This window comes from Dendropsophus ebraccatus, chromosome 12, assembly GCF_027789765.1.
Source record: "Dendropsophus ebraccatus isolate aDenEbr1 chromosome 12, aDenEbr1.pat, whole genome shotgun sequence".
NCBI lineage: Eukaryota > Metazoa > Chordata > Amphibia > Anura > Hylidae > Dendropsophus > Dendropsophus ebraccatus.
Window position 1 is genome coordinate 72,720,400 of NC_091465.1, and position 19,892 is coordinate 72,740,291.

General features: G+C 45.1%; 2 protein-coding genes across 3 annotated transcripts; both read left to right on the forward strand.

Moving 5' to 3' along the window:
- Nucleotides 1-1,075: 1,075 nt before the first annotated feature.
- LOC138769737 (galectin-4-like) lies at nucleotides 1,076-10,849 on the forward strand. Its single transcript, XM_069948381.1, has 5 exons — nucleotides 1,076-1,094; nucleotides 1,825-1,854; nucleotides 1,936-2,024; nucleotides 8,944-9,109; nucleotides 9,868-10,849. The coding sequence occupies exons 2-5, from the start codon at nucleotides 1,840-1,842 to the stop codon at nucleotides 10,009-10,011; spliced, it is 414 nt and encodes a 137-aa protein (XP_069804482.1). The 5' UTR covers nucleotides 1,076-1,094; nucleotides 1,825-1,839; the 3' UTR covers nucleotides 10,012-10,849.
- A 5,795-nt stretch (nucleotides 10,850-16,644) lies between these two features.
- Nucleotides 16,645-19,662, forward strand: LOC138770115 (galectin-4-like). Of its 2 annotated transcripts, XM_069949052.1 has the most exons (4): nucleotides 16,645-16,670; nucleotides 16,752-16,840; nucleotides 17,536-17,701; nucleotides 19,443-19,662. In XM_069949052.1, exons 1-4 carry the CDS (start codon nucleotides 16,656-16,658, stop codon nucleotides 19,584-19,586), a joined length of 414 nt encoding a protein of 137 aa, XP_069805153.1. In that variant the 5' UTR covers nucleotides 16,645-16,655; the 3' UTR covers nucleotides 19,587-19,662. The 2 variants fall into 2 exon arrangements, with proteins under 2 accessions (XP_069805153.1, XP_069805154.1); XM_069949053.1 differs by lacking the exons at nucleotides 16,645-16,670; nucleotides 16,752-16,840 and adding an exon at nucleotides 17,332-17,411.
- The last annotated feature ends 230 nt before the right edge of the window (nucleotides 19,663-19,892 follow it).

A 19,892-nucleotide genomic window follows, 5' to 3' on the forward strand; every position in this document is an offset into this window, starting at 1 on the left:
AATTATCTGTCCCATCCGGTCCCGTCCTCCCCATACACAGAAATTTGGCACATCTGAGTGTTCCTGTGTTCTCTATGAGAGGGGAAAGCCATAGCCATACAGATCTGATGCCGGCTTATCTCTCTGAGAACAAAGAGGTTGGGCGTTGATTTTCCATCAAGCTCGACCCCCTATGTCCACTGATATCATCTGTCAGAGGACTGTCCAGAGAGCCCCATACACCTTACGCTGATGGCCGAACCCACCAGGAGCAACAGGTACCACCAACAAAAGAGTCAAATGTATTGGGACCTTAAATTGTTGCTAAAATATTTCAGCATTTGGGGCCCCACCTTTAACTTCGCCCAGGGCCACATCTAGTCTAAAACCGGCCCTGATCAGGAGACTACATAAGGGTTAACAGCTTCTCTCAGTCTGCTGTCTCAGAGTACAGAGTTAGGTAAGCTGGGTGGATTGGTGTTATGGCAGGGAAGTGGGTTTACCCATAACCAGGGGCTCAGTCTTGCAGCAGGGGGTTACTGGATCACTAGGTTGCTTCTCTTATGGGTGCTGGTTGCTGCCCAGTGCTATATGGGTTGTGGTCCCACTTGGGTCAGGAGGCTGTTAAAGGGGTTATCCGGCGATAAAAAATTATTCACAGAATAACACACATTACAAAGTTATACAACTTTGTAATGTATGTTATGTCTGTGAATGGCCCCCTTCCCTGTGTCCCACCACCCCCAACCCGTGTACCCGGAAGTGTGGTGCGCTATACATACCTGTCACGTGCCGACCACGGTCTCCGATCCTCAGCAGTGACGTCTTCTTCGGGCGGCCAGCGGATCTTCCCGAATGCCGGCCGCCCTCTGCAGCGTCATCCGAAGCTCAGCCGCGATTGGCTGAGCATAACTGTGCTCAGCCAATCGCGGCTGATGACGCTGCCACGTCATCAGCTGCTCAGCCGCGATTGGCTGAGCACAGTTATGCTCAGCCAATCGCGGCTGAGCTTCGGATGACGCTGCAGAGGGCGGCTGGCACTCGGGAAGATCCGCCGGTCTCCCGAAGAAGACGTCACTGCTGAGGATCGGAGACCGTGGACGACACGAGATGCGGTGAGTATAATGCACCACACTTCAGGGTCTAGCGTGGGTGGGGGGAAACACGGGGAAGGGGGCCATTCACAGACATAACATACATTACAAAGTTGTATAACTTTGTAATGTGTGTTATTCTGTGAATAATTTTTTTATCGCCGGACAACCCCTTTAAGTGGCAAGTGAATTTATAGTCTGATCCAATGTGCTGCCATGTCTTGGCTTTCTCTCCATAAGGCTGCACTGTAGATCTCTTCCCTGTCACTTCTGTGTTGCCTTTGTTCCAGTGCTCCAATTCTAGTGCAGGTTTTTAACAGGAGGCTAATCCCCTGGCTTCTCATTCTTCTGGCTGACAGTGTATAGAAAAGTGAGCTTGTGAGGTCTGTTCACACTGGTGCAGCCCAGAGCTGGGTGCTTAGTCTGGCAGTAGTGGGGTTGGCAGAGTATTGGAAATTGTGGATTGAAACTGATGCTTTGAGTCTGAGTAAAAACTTTTACATGCAGGAAATTACTGGCATGGGTCATTAGCTGATTACATTGCAGCTATAGAAGTAAATGGGGGTCTGTGCACAGATATGTTGGCTCCTCATGTTTGACAGGGTGCTGATGTATCTGTTCCTCATAAGATACAATTCTGGTGTGAATGAACCCTTAGACCCATTGGCTGCCTTTATGGGGGAATGACTTGTATATGTATAATACTATTACTGTATCTGACTTATTTTTTTTTTTTTTTCTTTAATTTCAGCCACAAGAAGTGATCATGACTTATGAGCCGGTATGCTTCTTACTCTAGTGACTATACTGAGGGCGGTTCCTTTCCTGCTCTCACACTAATGGCTCCATACTTTCTCCATAGACCATGTCCTATAAAGCTCTTCTCCACGCAAGCTTTGGCCCAACTGGAAGTCTCCTTGTCATGGGATCCATACCAAATGAAGCAGATAAGTATGTAGCTTGGATTACTAGCTGTCCTCTGGGTGTGTAATAGTCCTTGGTTTGGGACTTGTAAACCAGAATATTAAAGTGACTGTACCAAAGTGCTGGAGGCGGCTGACCCACCCTTAGTGGGAGGAAACCCTAGCTTCTATATGATAGGATTCTAATGAAGTCACATCATGGAGGGGCTGGAGTTTCTTCCCACTAAGGGTGGGTTGGCCCGCCTTCAGTGCTTCCGCCTGGGCCTGGTGGTACAGTCACTTAAGTCCTTCCAGGCCTCCAAAGTCCCTGTACATGGAATCATGATGAGTCAGGGTGTATACAACAAAGCCCACAGTATTCATGGCAGGTGATGATGCTTAAAGGGGTTATCCACTTAGAGCAAAAAAGGAAAAGCTAGCTGGTCCTACTCACAAAGTCCCCTTGAGTATTTTGAGCTGTCTCCTGTCTTTCTAGCTGCTGCCATTCCTGAGTTACAAGTTTTCCTGAAAGCTCATCTATATCCAAGATGGGGGAAACTGCATTTCCCATCATGCATCTCTCTGGTCATTTTGTGTATTCTCCCTTGGCTTTCTTTCCTGCTCACTGCTGTCACTACTACTGCGTAGTAAACACAGGGCTTTTTTTTCCCCCCCTTCACTGACTTTGTATCACATCAGCCCAATATATTCCATACTGGCTGATGTAGCAGAGCTGATGCACACATGGTGTAGCTATGTTCTGCATAATGGGCATCTGCTTACCAGGAGTGCGGGTGCAATATAGATTTAGATCTCTGCTTGCTGACTGAATGGAAACATTCTAGTTTCATCTAGACTCTTAAGATCATCCATAACACTTAGAATATACAGAGCTGTGAGACAGACAGGTACATATACCGCTCACTGCAAGCAGAGAGAACTATAACTTTTCATATTACAGAAACCTAGGCTCAGGGATGCATGAAAGTCTATAGAAGTGGCACAGGTGCATGGAGATGATGCAGATAATGTGTCCTGGGGTTGGGTTACAAAATCAATAGAGTTAACACTGCCCCCAGAGAGATCACATGTTGTGTAACTACAAAGGGGGGGGGGGGACTGAGTGGACCCAGAGTAGAGTATTTTAGACAGGAAGAGCCGATAAGAATGAGGAAGAAAAGTGCAAGATTGTGTGTTACCCAGATAACCCCGGTTACCCTCTACACGATACCATGGCCGCTATATGCTTGGTGCTGGCTTGGACAGGTCTCCAAAGGCCTCCTTGCCATGCTTGTACATCTACTGTAATAGACAAAAACAAAGTGCAGCAGCAACCTACAGGTGCAAGGGCGTACCGTATATACTCCTCCCAGCGTACACACGATAAACACCTGCTCTGTACATATTAAAAAGTGAGGATCTTGGCAAACTATTTGATCAGAGTGTACCATGTCACCATGTTAAGGTGTCCGCAGAGACATGGTTCCTACTCTTAACGTTTTCACACTAGCATTGGCCTCTTCTGGGCTTTAATAAGCCTACAACTGGGCAGATAGGAGCCAAATTATCTCTTATAGCACCCTTGGGACATGGGTGGAGTGCAGGCCAACAGGTGGTAGCCACGCCCCCAACATTCAACAGAAAAAAGGGGGTATTTGGCATCTATGACTGTTCACACTGTAGGTTGCACGCTGCTCGTGGCTTAAGTACAGACAAAACAAAGTTCAGCAGCAACCTACAGGTGCAAGGGCTACCGTATATACTCCTCCCAACGTACACACGATAAACACCTGCACTGTAGATATTAAAATGAGTATATACGGTAAACCCTGGCACCTGTAAGTTGCTGCTGCACTTTTTGTTTTTGTTTGTACTTAAGCCACTAGCAGGGTGCAACCTGCAGTGTGAACAGTCATAGATGTGCTGCCAAATTTTCCCTTATCTACTGTAATAGGCAGGGTGTAATAGACTGCAAAAATGACAGGATAATTTTATTTATTTTTTTTCCACCTCTAATACTATATCACGCCTTTGATAGCCAAAGGGTGCCCAGGCATTTCGAGAGTTGTAGTTGCAACAGGTCAATAGCAAAAAAAAAAACTGTGAATTGTGGACCATCTATTGCATTTTTATAGTAGTAACTACAGGAAGAATCAATAGTTGTAACTTGTATTTGCTTGTGTCTGAAAGGTTCCTTAAATCCGTCCTTGGACCTCTGTATCTCTTCCATCATGAGGATGAGATATAGATCTGTATTCCCTATACACACCTCATACTATGTAGGCAAAATCTTTACAGCCGCCATGTTGCATTGGGTATAGAGGGTATGTTCACTAATCCACTGCAGGTTATTGTATTTGCTGTAGATATCAGTAGTTCAGATCTGCTGTGGGTTGTGTGACATGCTTTCGGATTGCAGGGTATTCTCAAAGCACTTGGGACAGTTCACACTACAAAAAACAGGCAAAATTCTGAGCGGAACTCCCACTTGCGGACTCTGCTTGGAATCCTGCATGTTCTGTTTCAATGGGATGTCCTGAGTGGACAGCAGAGATGTGAGGCATCCCATTGAAACAGCATGCAGGATTTTAAGTGAGTCCACTCTGCTCAGAATTTCTATTGGTCTTTTGTAGTGTGAACAGACCCTCACTGTAAAAAGTCAAGACGTTCACAAAAATTTAAACAAAACTTTGATTTGGCACATCTGTATGATATGTCAAAAGTAAATTCACGTTTTTTGTTTTTTTTAAAATAAAGCTTCACATAGAAGAAATGCCACTCTGACACTTCTGCTTAAAGGCAAAGGCAGTATAATTCTTAAATCCAGCAGGGGGGAAACTGATCACAGGTACTAACTTGCCTCTCCCTGTGTCCAAACCCCCACCAGGCTCTGATCTCCAGAGCTGACATGTCACTGGCTGAGCGGCCAGTCCATCTAGGACAAGCCATTTCCCCCCCCCCCGAGTTGTGACATCACAATTCACAGGGAGGGGGCTCCCTAGGCCGGCCATGCTGCTCACCATGGGCAAGGGGAGAGGCAAGTCCTCTACAGGATTTTACAATCTGTCGACTTATCCTTTATAGGCCGCGGCAGCCACTTCACCACATGTAACATCTTCTGTATACTGAAAATACTACAGTGTCCCAAATGGGGAAGGGCAATTGGAAGGCAACCTGATTGTTCACTAACCCCTGATCAAGTCTCATCTCACCCCTCCCCCAGCTTTGGGCATGAAACATTACATCGAATGGGGAGGATTTTGCTCACCAAAACAATAACTCTAGTGCCTTCAAATCCCCCGTCTGCCGCTGACTAACAACCTTGTGCCATGTAACTCAAAGGTACCAACAAGAGGCAGGTGAAAACTTTCACTGACTACTCTCACCCCCTGCCCCATGCCTCTCCTATTCTCCCACCACTTATTAAATCCCAGGTTCCCCAGCATACTGCAGCTGATGGGATAGTGTAATATACACAGAGGGTTGGGATAGAGGGAAGAAAATATAACCACAGTTAGAATGGGGATTGCAATAAACCACTTCCCCACTAGATGTCGCTCTATTCACAAAAAATAACCTATCAACTAGAATGGACACAGAAAAATATGGGTAAAGTTCAAAATATATATCTTTTAATTTAAATTTCTTAAAACTCAGCACAAAAATAGGTAAAATTCATAAGACAAATAGCAATAAAAAACAATACCATATAAAATGACAATCATAACCATGAGATATATAATTTAATTTAGGTGCTAGGAGTTTACTTTTATATAGTGCCTACCAAATACACTTGGATATTATTCCATGATGTATAATATGCAAAAAGTCCTAGGTGGCTTGTAAACACTCAATTTAGATGTCACTCGCCCATCTCTACTGCACTGGCTGGAGCTGTCCCTATGTACGTTTCGCTGTACCAGGCTTCAGGGACGTCTCCCCTCTCCTCTCCTCACCGGTCTCCCCTCTAAATAGGTTGGGGCCTAATTGCTACCTTTGGTGCTTCTGGGATCGTTGGCGCGCCCTGCCGGAAGCCAAGGCTACGTCACATCCGGGTCGGCATCTCCACACCCATGTGCATGTCCTCAGCGTCTGACATGCACACAGAGGACCATGAGGCCTCCCGGAAGTGATGTGTGTGACATGTACATGTCCCCTCTATGCTGTAGGGTGTGCATGATCTGTCAGGTGCTGATCCACGCATGACTTCCGGAAGGTCTCATTGTCCTCTACATGTCCATGACATTAGACGCTGCGAACATGCATGTGGGAGTTGAGATGTCGACCTGGATGTGACGTGGCCTTGGCTTTCGACTGGGTGTGCTGACAATCCTGGAAGCACCCGAGGTAGCAATTAGGCCCTAACCTATTTAAAGGGAACCATTCACCCCGAGGCCCCCGGAGGAAACTGACATACAGTGACATAAGGTCAATATACTTACCACATCGCTCCTGGTCCCGTCCCGAATCCCGTTGTTGACACAGAGAAATCGCTGATTCTCCTTCTCGCGCCCATTATGGTAATGAGCTGAGATGAGTCCAACGTCCATAGGAAACGACGGACGAGTCCAACTTATTCATGAGGTCCTCTTCTCGTCACCGCCCATCCACGCCTCCTGGAACTTGATTGAAGTCTTCTGACGAATTCCCGCGCAGGCGCCGTTGCGATGGTCTCGTCACCTCGCCTGCGCGGTAAACGTGATACGTGCTCGAGACAATCGGCGCACGCGCAGTAAACAGTGATGCTGCGGAGCGGCTTCAATTGTGAACTGCGCATGCGCTGAAAACTACTGTCACGGCGCCTGTGCGGGATCCGGCGAGAAAAAAGACAAGGAGGAAGAAGACCTGGCGTCAATCAAGTGTCGGAGGCGGGGAGAAGGCTGGACTTCAGGCCAGGCGACGCACATTACCATAATGGGCACGAGAAGAAGAATCGGCAATTTCTGTGTCAACAACTGGATCTGGGACTGGACCGGGAGCGATGTGGTAAGTATATTGACCTGTGTGTCAGTTTCTGCTGGGGCCACAGGGTGAATGGTTCCCTTTAAAGGACAAGTCCGGCCAAAATTAATTTTTGATATGTTGTTACTTATGAAAAGTTATACAAATTTCTAATGTACATTAATTATGGGAAATGCACATATAGAGCTATTTCCCTTAATTTAGTAGATCAGGAAGTGTTAGAAATATCTCTGAAGAAGTGACGTCACGACCCAGGGTGTAATTCCTATGGAGTGTCCAGCAGGGGGCGCTCTCTATATAGAAGTCTATGGGACTTTATTGTTTCTATGGGTTTCTATGTAATGTAATGTAATGTAGTGTACAGTGCTTTATTGAATGAATACATCTATGGAATACTTTGGGGAGCAAGTGTCCTTGCTCCCCAAAGTATTGCATAAATGTATTCATTCAATACATTCAATACACAGTAAGCCCGCCGATCCGCCGCATTCCCGCCGATCCGCCACACGCTGATCCGCCGCATTCCCGCCGATCCGGACCATATACATTGAACTACAGCTCCCATCATCTGCTTCTAGTATGAACAGGTGATGGGAGCTGTAGTTGGGTAATGGATATGACATGCCGCCGGGCGCAGGGGGGAGCCGCTCAGTACACAGGAGCGCTCCCCCCTCCTCCTCCTCCTTCCGTGATAACTTCCGCCTATATCAATGCTGAGTCCCTGCCTGGCCGCCGCTCTCCGCTCTCCCCCCCATACATACCGGCTCCCGGCATCAGCGCGGACACCAGGATGCATCGGGAGCCGGTATGTATGGGGGGGGGGAGAGCGGAGAGCGGCGGCCAGGCAGGGAGTCGGCATTGGTATAGGCGGAAGTTATCACGGAAGGAGGAGGAGGAGGGGGAGCGCTCCTGTGTACTGAGCGGCTCCCCCTGCGCCCGGCGGCATGTCATATCCATTACCCAGCTACAGCTCCCATCACCTGTTCATACTAGAAGCAGATGATGGGAGCTGTAGTTCAATGTATATGGTCCGGATCGGCGGGAATGCGGCGGATCAGCGTGTGGCGGATCGACGGGAATGCGGCGGAAATTCGGCGGAAATGCGGCGGATCGGCGGGCTTACTGTGTATTGAATGTATTGAATGAATACATTTATGCAATACTTTGGGGAGCAAGGACACTTGCTCCCCAAAGTATTCCATAGATGTATTCATTCAATAAAGCACTGTACACTACATTACATTACATTACATAGAAACCCATAGAAACAATAAAGTCCCATAGACTTCTATATAGAGAGCGCCCCCTGCTGGACACTCCATAGGAATTACACCCTGGGTCGTGACGTCACTTCTTCAGAGATATTTCTAACACTTCCTGATCTACTAAATTAAGGGAAATAGCTCTATATGTGCATTTCCCATAATTAATGTACATTAGAAATTTGTATAACTTTTCATAAGTAACAACATATCAAAAATTAATTTTGGCCGGACTTCTCCTTTAAGGGAGACAGGGGAGATGGGGCAGTTCCCTGAAGAAGCCTGGTCCGGTGAAACGTACGTAGGGACAGATCCAGCCAGTGCAGTAAAGATGGGTGAGTGACATCTAAACTGAGCCCTATAGGACTTTTTGCATATTAAACATAGTGGAATAATATCCATGTATCTGGTAGGCACTATATAAAGGATACTCCTAGCACCTTAGTCTCATATCTATACTATACAGTTATGATTCTTGTCATATATGGTATTGGTCACTCTTTGATCATTTTATCCTTTTATTATATTGAGTTTTAAGAAATTAATCTAAGATATGATGTATTTTTGAACTCTGCCCATATTTTTTTGTGTCCAGCTGATGGCAGTGTATTGTATAATAGCATTATATGTTACATGCAAACCATAAGTCCAGAGACTCAATGCCTTGGATATAGGAAATAGTCTTTTATTAGACTGTATCTGAATTGTGTAACTTTAAATCTGAGGTCACTGTCTCCTTTTCAGGTTCCATGTAAATCTTGTTGACAGCAAAACTAAGAATATCCACCTTCATGTCAATCCTCGTTTCCTTGAAGGAGAAATGGTAAGAAATACTCTGACAGATGACACCTGGGGTGCTGAGGAAAAGGAGACTCCAACCATGCCGCTCCAACCTGGGCAAAACTTTATGGTAAGAACAAATAAGGCTAAAGTGGTTGTCCATAGGGGGGGGGAGGTAGTTGCAGCTCAGCCCCACTCTATTGAGTCTAAGGAGACTCCAAACATGCTGATCCAACCTGGGCAAAACTTTATGGTAAGAACAACAAATTAGGGCAAGTGGCTGTCCGTGAGGGAAAAATCTGGGCAGCTATCCTTTAGGGAGGTGTGGTGGTGGGGTATTGCTTGTGTCTATTTTTTTTTTTTTTCTTACAACCTGGCTTTTTTTTTTTTTTTTTTTTTTTTTAAATGGGTTCCTTGGATATGCTAGATGTGGGGGGGGGGGGGGGGGGGTGTGTGTAGTTCAGGGATTTAAAATAAGAGCTGTTTAAAAAGGTGGCTCTTGATGCTCCTGCCCCTTCATGTCCCAGGGGCAGATTAACTTTACCATAGGCCCCGGGCTGTTCACCAGGCCTGGGCCCCCCACGCCACTGTAACTATGGCAGCACTAGCCTGGCGTTCATAGTACAGGACAGATAATGTCATGATGTCCTGATTTGTGCAAAATTGCCATAAAAAAAGTGATTTTATTTTTTTTTTTGCAAATAATGGCGGATGTGTAGCCAGGAGACAGTACACCACTGAAAAGTATAAGTCTTTTTGGGTGGTCATGGGGGCTCCCCAGGAGCTCAGGGCCCCGGGCTGCCACCTGAAACACCCCTATTATAATCCACTACTGTCATGTCCACATAGATTATTTTCTTGATCCAGAGAGAATCAATTTCCTTTCAGATGTTAATCAGAAATGAAGGAAGCTCCTACGGAGTTTATATTAATGGAACAAAAGCATTCGACTACACCCATCGCCTGAGTTTCGGTGACGTTGACATGATTGAGGTTGGAGGAGATGTCGCTGTGACCTGTATCCAGTTCTAACTCCTACAAGAATTGGTCCCTAACCAGACACCATTGCCTCCAGATCTTCATACAAGCCTAAGACTAAATACACTGAGTCATGTTGGTAACATTATACTTACATTTTATGGATAGGAGACCTTTTATGAACCTTTCTTGTTGGCATCTTAATGCTAAAAGGAGCCTCCTATGAGCTGTGGCATACACTCTATTTGATGGCAGAATAAAACAAATTTATTGACCGTCTCGTGTGTTGTGCTGAAATGTAATGGGCTCAACCCTACCTGATCAGTAGGTGTGGTAGCACAATACTGGTGTCATGTACAGGGAGATGAGACTACTAGATTGCTGTTAATAACCTTGTAATGTCCCCGTGGTCTGTAACATGCCAGGCTGAAGTGGGTCCTTTGGGCACTTTTCACTGTGGTCTGGAGTGGAGTTGTGACCCAGACTGTCAATACCGCCACCCACAAAGGGGAGATGATCAAAGGACAGTGTAAGTGCTTGAGCAATAACCACTGAGTTCCTTTATAATTAAACTCTTCTTTACTGAGGCAACACTTTAGTACACCAGCTTCTGACTTGACCAGACAAGATCTGTGCTGAGAACTTTAGAGGATGACAGTGCTGACTGGTTGTGTGCTGAGAAGTAGAATGTTGAGAGGAGTAGTTCGTGAGTCCCAATCCAATTTAGTATTGTCCTCTGCCGGAACTTTAGAAGTAGAAGAATACTTGTGACCGTGTTTTGACCTTTGTCGCTATACCACCTTATGCCCTACAGTGTCGGGTGACTTGTCCTAACAAGGTGACACAAGCCCCAGTCCTTGGTTTCCTGAGTTGAGCAAGGTGGCCAAGATTACCTGGTTACACCTGCACTGAGAGAAAAGCTGCTACAAGCCTATGTACTCAGGATCAGTTCCTCTAGCTTTTTGGATACTGTCCTGCACCTTTTTTAGAGACGTTCAACGGCTTGGGTTGGGATGATCCCTGACTTGTCCTCTTGAGTGGTTTAGCACTGCATAGTTGGAATATCTGTTGCTTGAAAGAAAGGAGTTTCTGTTTCCCATGTTGATAACACTACAGGCTCTTGTCTAAACTCTGCAGGAAACTCTGGTCTGTGTGTCTTGCGTCTACGAGAACCAGAGAAGAACTCACTAGTGTGGGTGTGGTGTATACTTAATCTCCCCATGTGACAACTTCCTACAGGGTGTGTAACAACTACTGTGAGTGGTGAAGAAGAGAGAAGTGAATAGTGCTTATTAGTGCACAGTTCACAAATAAAACACAATCACTTGCTCACTACAGCTGTGCAATATAAAAATGCAAATACTAGCGACATCTGGTGGTAAAACCTAGGCATAACTTCATTACCATGTTGCTTATGAGTACAAGCTTCTGCGAGGGGTGTACAAACTAGCAACACCCATGGTGGGATACCATAATATCCTCACTGTGCAGGGGGACGTCACACTTGTTGCTGCTACTCCTGGGAAATAGGCCAAACATGAGAAATTTTATGCCACTTCTTGACTTTACAGGGTGTCAAACCCCTTGCTATTCCCTGGAAAGGGCAAACTTTGCGGCACTTCTGCTTGTACTAGGCCTGTCATGGTGTGAGGTATGTAGGGTATTGGCAGAAGCACCATGTTCATCAGCAGAAGGCAAGACATGGGCACAGAAACTCGTTATGACACCCTAACCCTAAAATTCTACTACAATCCTCACTGCCTGTCCAATTCTGGTCCTTGCTGATTTGGATGCATCGGTGCTGAGACACTAAAATGGTCTGCCTGCTGTTTAGTCACTGACAATGATCCAGCTGCACAGAATCCTTCTCCTTTCTGTGCCTTGCAGTTGAATCTGATGCATTGGTGACTGCTGAGACAATAAGATGAGTAGTCCTGTTGTACTGCATGTCTATGTACACTAATCCTTCCAACTGAGAGTTGTCACTGCTATGATGTAACAGGCTGTATACAAGCTCGTGGCCATTATCCCCCATATGCTTCCTGATTGTCTGGTGCTGGCAGGAATTTTCCCTTTGCTATTTCTTGTGATATCCCCTTCCTGGTTTACCTACATTGCCTGTGCCAGTTTGGGGATGGTCCAGGACCATGTTGGTCATTTTGGGGATGGATTGATCATTTACAGGTGTATATACCGCCATCTTTATATTCATTGACACCCGATGAAGCCTGCTTCACTCTTCGCCTGTGCCATAGACTCCATTCTATGATCAGGCAGATTCTGCTGTCAACCCGAAGAATGAACCCATTCATTCTTTAAGTGGATGGTGGAATCTGCCTGACCATACAATGGAGTCTATGGCACAGGTGGAGAGTGGAGCGGGGATGAGCGTTGGGATCTACCGCAAGTCCTCCGTGTTTTCCTCAGTGTGCATATACCCTTACATAGTAATGACATAACATATACTCCCTGGTAGGCAGTTTAGAATTTTTAAACTTGGAAAACTTGTGATCAACTAAAAGGGAGCTAAAGCTGTCCATAAAGTGTTACGTACACACATCTCAGATAATAATCTCCCAATATAATAAGTGGAATATGGACGTGTATTTCTTAGGGTATGAGCACACTACAGGAAAACCTATTGCGGATTCTACAGCTTGCACCTGCCTGCGGACTCTGGCGGCTGTGTTCATTTCCGCCCAAGTCATAGACTCCATTCTATGCACGGAAAGATTCCACCCTCCGTCCAACAAATGAGCAGGGACATTCTTTAGACGGAGGGAGGAATCCATCCATGCATAGAATGGAGTCTATGGCATGGGCGGAGATGCGTGGTCACAAGCGGGTGTGAGCTCCTGAATCTGACGGGTTTTCTGTTGCAATTCCGTAGATTGTACATACCCTTTTTAAGTTTTACATAAATCTGCACTAGAAAGTTTAAATCAAATGTGTTCCCCACCGGACTAGCCTAGCCCTCCATACTTGGTTGCCTGGAAGATGGACTTGGGCTTCTTACTGTCTCAGGTTTCTCATGTGTTCACATCTACCCATTCATCATGTACCTCTTCTTGGACACTGGAGGCTGGGTACAAGGTCCTATCCAGATGGTACTGGGTCCACTCCCCCCAGGAATTCATAGGATCTTTCCTGAGGTTTCATCCGCTTTTTCCGGACATGGTATTATTGTGATCAGTTTATAGACTCTGTTGGGTTCAAAAACCTTTTCGCTCAATATTGGTGTTCTTCTCCCCCCCCAAATCTCTGTTCTTCTCCTTTTGTTTCCATTTCCTCTTCTGTGTTGGCCTCGGCCCTTTCTGGTTTATTTTACCTGTTGCACCCGTTACGGGTTGGTTTTTTTTGTTCTAACATGTCAGCTTACTAATGGCTTTTCTGCCTGCGCCTTATCTGCTTGTTTGTGGTATATTTCAAAAACTTTAAAGTTGAGAATTAAAAAAAAAAATGTTTTAATACATTAATGTCTCAATAAACTATTGGAAATAACTGTTTTTGTTTGTTACCTATCAGTGACTAGAAATGAGCCAATAAGTCAAATTTCTTACAAATATTTGTGCGAATCTCAATAGAAAAAGACCATATAAAAAACCATTGTAGCTACAATAGTGGGACTATTAGAGTAATGTTTTGTCTATCAGATGACAGTCAAAAAATGAAAAAAAAAAATCAAATTTTACAAAATGTCAATTTTCGCCATGGACATTGGTAGATCAGCAGCGCAAAATTAATTTTCCCAGGTCAGCAGTGGGAATTGGTGGATGAGTAATGTAAAATGACGCTTTCTCCCAGGACAGCAGTGGACATTGGTGGATCAGTGGCATCAAATTAAGCCCCCCAACCCCCAGGACAGCATTGGATGGCGTAAAATAATTTGTTCTCCCCAAGGCATTTCTGGACGGCAGTGAATCAGCAACGTTAAACGCTGCTTTCTTCCAGGACAGTAGTAGACATTCTAAAGTGGCAATGCCATCAGGGAAAATATCTTAGACCTAGAGGCCCTAGAACAGACACCTGTAAGGGGCAGCAACAGAAGTGTCACTTTTATAAACCCAGAGAGGCCTAGAACATAGACCTGGTGGTGGCAGCACTCGGACACTCTTTGACCCTGAGGGGCCTAGAACTGACACCTGGAATTGGCAGTGGCAGCACTTGGTCTCTTATCGACAATGAGGATCCTAAAACATAGACCTGGAGGTTGCAGTGTAGTAGTCCTGGAGTAGATGATGGCAGGTTAGTATTATTAGGCTGGGGGGGATCTAAATAAATGGCCCTTCTCACCCTGGTACTAATAGGCTGCTATTCTTTTTTTTTTTTTTTTTTTTTACTTGGCTGCTAATGGAAAAAAAAGAGGAACTCTACACATTTTTATTATTTTTTAAGTGTGTCCCCAGCCTAATACTAGCCTGCCATCATCCAGGTAATCCCCCCCAAATGGACTCTTAAAGCACCATATACAAAAACACTGGTGTCTTTTTTTTTTTTTTTTTATAGAAACCGTAAAAATGACATTGAACTCTATGTAAGAGAAACCCCACACACCACATGCTGTGTTTTGCAAAAATGGTCGCTGAGCCTCAAAAAAGACAGAAAGGAGAAAAAAACACCTCAACAAATTATGCATTATGTATGGAATCTCATAAACTTCCACTGACTTCCAACTAACTTCTGGCCGTTGGCCTTTTTCTTTGCTCTTCATGTTAAAGGTAAGTTCACACTTACCGCATCTGCAGCGTATTTTCGGCAGCGGATTTCATTCAAATAACTGAACACAGCATCAAATCTGCACCATCAAATCTGCTGCGGATCTTCTGCGGATCCTGTAGGTGTGAACGCACCCTAATGGGTTATCCAGTCGATTGTGGAAAACAAAAACTATTTTTTTTCATAAAACAGATTTCAGAGGTGAACGAATTTGACAATCAGTTTTCAGTTCCCAGATTAGATTTGCCCCCGGATGATTAGAGATGTTATTATTATAATTTTATCTAAGGCTGGCTTCATACACCGTTTTTTTGTGGCATTTTTCTGGCCTCCATAAAAAAAAAAAAATCGGCAACAACGGCCATACTTTATGCAGTGTGGAACATTGCCTACATTTCTATGGGATCCCGGCCGGAGCCTTTACACATCGTATACGCTCTGCCCGGGATATCAAGCGGACCCGCAAATAACTGACATGTCATTGCGGCCGTAGGAAACCCTGTCAGTTCCCACAATGGAGCGAGCGGCTCTGTCCGCTTGCTTCATTGTGTGCTGTGGGAGCTTCTGATCCGGGCGTGCGCTGATGCGCCCAAATCAGAACCCTGCGGACGGAAAGATCATCTGTCCGGTACTTAACGGACGGTCTTATACGTAATGTGAACATAGCCTAATGGTGCCTTTACACTGAGAGATTTATTTGACAGATTTTTGAAGCCAAATCCAGGAACGGACTATGAACAGGGAACAGGTCATAAAGGAAAGATTGAGATTTCTCCCCTTCATTCCTGGATTTGGCTTAAAAGTCTGTCAGAAATATCTGTCTGTGTAAACGCACCATTACTTAAAGGGTTTATTCAGTGTTAGAAAAGCATGGTCAATTCCTTCTAGAGACAACACCATTATTGTCTCTGGAGGACAACAGGTATCCATTACACCAGGGATGTGAAACCTTTGGTCCTCCAGCTGTTGCAAAACAACAATTCCCATCATGCAAAAGCAAATCATATACCAGCAACATTTTTTTTTATTATCTTAGACCTGACAGAGTCCAACAACTTCAATCGGGGTCTGTCAGGCTCCTCTCCAGCCTCTGACACAAGTTGGACCTGCCTTAACATTTCATATTTTTCTTCTCTCTATATTGCTACACTGTGGATTCTGTCTTCTTACTTTTTTGTTCTTTTTTGGTTCCAGCACTCCACCTATTTGGCCCAGGTGTTCCTCATTACCAGGAGACTACATAAGGGTTAATCCCCTAGCTTCTCTCAGTCTGCTGTCTCAGAGTACAGAGTAAGGTAAGCTGGGTGGTGTTATGGCTGGGAAGTGGTTTTACCCATAACCAGGGGATTAGACCTGCAGCAGAGGGTTTGTGGGACCAGTAGGTGGCTCCTCTTGTATCTCTCTCCACTTGGGTCAGGAGGCTGTTAAGTGCGGAGTGAACTTGTACATTCTGCTCCAATGTACTGCCATGTCTTGGCTTTCTCTCCATAAGGCTGCACTGTAGATATCTTCCCCCTCACTTCTGTGTTGCCTTGGTTCCAGTGCTCCAATTTTAGCCAGGAGGCTAATAAGGGTTAATCCATGACTTCTCAGTGTTCTGGCTGACTGTGCATGGAAAAGTGAGCTTGTGAGGTCTGTTCACACTGGTGCAGCCCAGAGCCGGGCGCTTAGTCTAGCAGCAGTGGGGTTGGCAGAGTATTGGGAATTGTGGATTGAAATTGATTCTTTGAGTCTTAGTAGAAAGTTAAACATGCAGGAAACTACCCGGATGGGTCACTAGCTGATGATGTTGCAGCTATAGAAGTAAATGGGGGTCTGTGTACAGATATGTTGGCGATACAATTGTGGTGTGAATGAACCCTTAGGCCCATTAGCTGCCTTTCTGGGGGAATGGCTTTATATACTGTAACTTGTATATGTATAATATTACGATTGAATCTCTGACTTATTTTATTCTCTATTTTCAGCCACAAGAAGCAATCATGACTTATGAGCCGGTATGCTTCTTATTCTAGTGACTATACTGAGGGAGGTTCCTTTCCTGCTCTAACACTAATGGCTCCATACTTTCTCCATAGACAATGTCCTATAAAGCTCTTCTCCACGCAAACTTTGGCCCAACTGGAAGTCTCATTGTCATGGGATCCATACCGAATGATGCAAACAAGTATGTAACTTGGATTACTAGCTGTCCTCTGGGTGTGTGATAGTCCTTGGTTTGGGACTTGCAAACCAGAATACTAAGCCCTTCCAGGCCTTCAACATCCCTGTACATGAAATCGTGAGTCAGTGTATACAGCAGAGCCCACAGCATTCATGGCAGGTGCTCCTGCGGATGACTATGCTTAACCCTCTACACGCTACTGTCAATACCGTGGCGCCTAGGCTGTTATATGCTTGGTGCTGGCAATGACAGATTATCCAATCACAGAGTAGAGTGCTTCTCCAAAGGCATCATGGTTGCTATGCTTGTACATCTAGTGTTAAAGGCAGGGTGTAATACACCGCAAAAATGACTAGACAATAGTTGTTTGTTTTTTTGTTTTGTTTTTTCCCTCCAATACTATTCCCCATCATGTCTTGATAGCCAAAGAGTGCCCAGGCATTATGGGAGTTCTCTGTACTGGTGAATATACAGTAGTCACTGGCAATGCTGCTCATTTTACAGGTCACTCTTTGGGTAGTGGGGGCTATTCTGGAGCCAAGATACAAATGAATGGAGATGTATACAGCAATGTGTAAGTCACTGATCACTTAAACACTGGATCAGGATATAGATATTGAGAGAGCCCCCACACCTTTACCATAAGACTTTATCTGAGTTGTGTAACTTTAAATCTGAGGTCACTGTCTCCTTTTCAGGTTCCATGTAAATCTTGTTGACAGCAAAACTAAGAATATCCACCTTCATGTCAATCCTCGTTTCCCTGAAGGAGAAATAGTAAGAAATACTATGACCGATGGCAGCTGGGGTGCCGAGGAAAAGGAGACTCCAAACATGCTGATCCAACCTGGGCAAAACTTTACGGTAAGAACAACAAATAAGGCTAAAGTGGTTGTCCATTTAGAACAGTGCCACACCTGTGTGTTGGGTTGCAGCTCAAACGCATCCACTTTAGTGGACTAAATTATAATAACCTCTCTGTCCCAGAACTCCAAACTAGTCGGGTGCATGTTGAGTCTGTCCAAGGAGCCATTCGTTTTTAGCTAGAGATACGTGAACCCCGCGAATTCTTTGGTCAGTGCAAACCAGAGCATGCATTTGATTACTGTTGGATGCAGCCCTTAGACAGCCATAAGCTGTGTCCATGTTTTCCTGGACTCCATGAAGCTGCAGCCAGCTTTTTCAGCCACTGGTAATCAAATTTTGCACTCTCTGGTTTGAATGGCTCTAGGTTCACTCATCTCTAGTTTTTACCCCCATACAGAGTTCGTTGTAGGGAAGGGCGACGCCAATTCTGTGGTGTACGGATTGTGATGCCAGTGCTAGTCCAGCACACAGGTGTGATGGTTAATACCTGCTTTTGTATATGGCCGGTAGTGTTCCCCCAAATGGTCGGTAACCTGCCGGGTTTCGGGTCCCTTGGGCTCTCGTCACAGCAGTCCTGAGTGGCAACTGACACACCCAGACCATTGGTACCGCCACCCACAAAAACGGGAAAATAACCCAGTGTGCAGTGCCTTTTGTATAGGTGCCGGTGCGAATGGAAGATGACAGTCCCGCTAGAATAACAATAGAACAACTTTACTGTCAGACTTTCCAATATAAACAGTAGTTTTCACAAGGAAGAAAATCGTTACACACTCTAATGCTTAAGGAGATGCTTGAGTAGCAAGAAATTGAGGTAGTTGTAGTGGTGCGAGGAGTTAGCCAGAGGAGCCCCAACCCAGTGTAGCAATGTACTCTGCCAGAACCTGAAGATATCATTGTAGTGCAGAGTTACTTGTACTTGTGTATAGACTTTGGTCTGATCACCTTCGGCCCCCTGGTATTCTTGCACCCATCCCAGTAGGGTAGTGCAAGCCCCTGCTGTGGTAATCTGGGTGTAGCTAGGTGTCTGAGGGGTACCAGTTACCTGCACTGTGTGATAGGATGTGTAGGCCTTATGTACTGGCTTCTTTTTCCTAGAGGGTAGTTACTCTGATAACAGGATACTACCCATCCCTGCTCTGTTATGACATGTTCCTGGCATGGGTCAGGGTATTCCTTGGTTTTCTCTCCTTTTATTGTGCTTAGCACTGCATGGTAGACATAGTGGTAGTTAAAGAACTGTTGGTCTCGAACTGCATCTGTACATGTTGGTGACTAGACTAACTGAACTGGCTGTCCCTGACAGGCGTCCTAGCATAAGCCAGGCCCTTGCTTAACTTCTGCAGGAATAGTGGTTTTTGTGTCCTTCCCCCTCTGAATCTGGATAAGACTGAAACTACTCTGCAATTCCTCCACCAGTGTAAACTCCTCCTACAGTGGCTTGTGGTGTCTGTCAGTGTTGATAAGTGCAGGAGAAAGATAATAGGTTAGAAGAAAAAAAGCGTCTGCTATTGGTCAGCATAAAACACATGATACACATAACATTAACCCATTACTACCTTCAGCTGTGCAATACATATAAACACAAAAACGCTGACGCCTAGTGGTGAAACTTTAGAATACCTCATCACCACTTTGCACCCCTCAAAGCCTTTTTCCTTAGGTTAAAGGAAACAAACACCAGTGGTGGGACACCACAAATCTGCCCTCTATTTTTAATCTGATCTTTTGTTTTCAGATGTTAATCAGAAATGAAGGAAGCTCCTTTGGGGTTTATACTAATGGAACAAAAGCATTCGACTACACCCATCGCCTGAGTTTCGGTGACATTGACATGATTGAAGTTGGAGGAGATGTCGCTGTGACCTGTATCCAGTTCTAACTCCTACAAGAATTGGTCCCTAAGGAACTTGAACCAGACACCATTGCCTCCAGATTTTAATACAAGCCCAAGACTGAATACAATCATGTTGGGATCTCTAAACTTACATTTTATAAAATGTTGGAGACCCATTTACGAACCTTTCTTGTGCTAAAAAGGAGCCTCCTATGAGCTGTGGCATACATTGTACTTGATGGCAGAATAAAACAAATTTATTGGCAGTCTTGTGTGTTGTGCTGAAATGTAATGGGCTCAGCCCTACCTGGTCAGTAGGTGTAATGGCACAATACTGGTGTCATGTGCGAA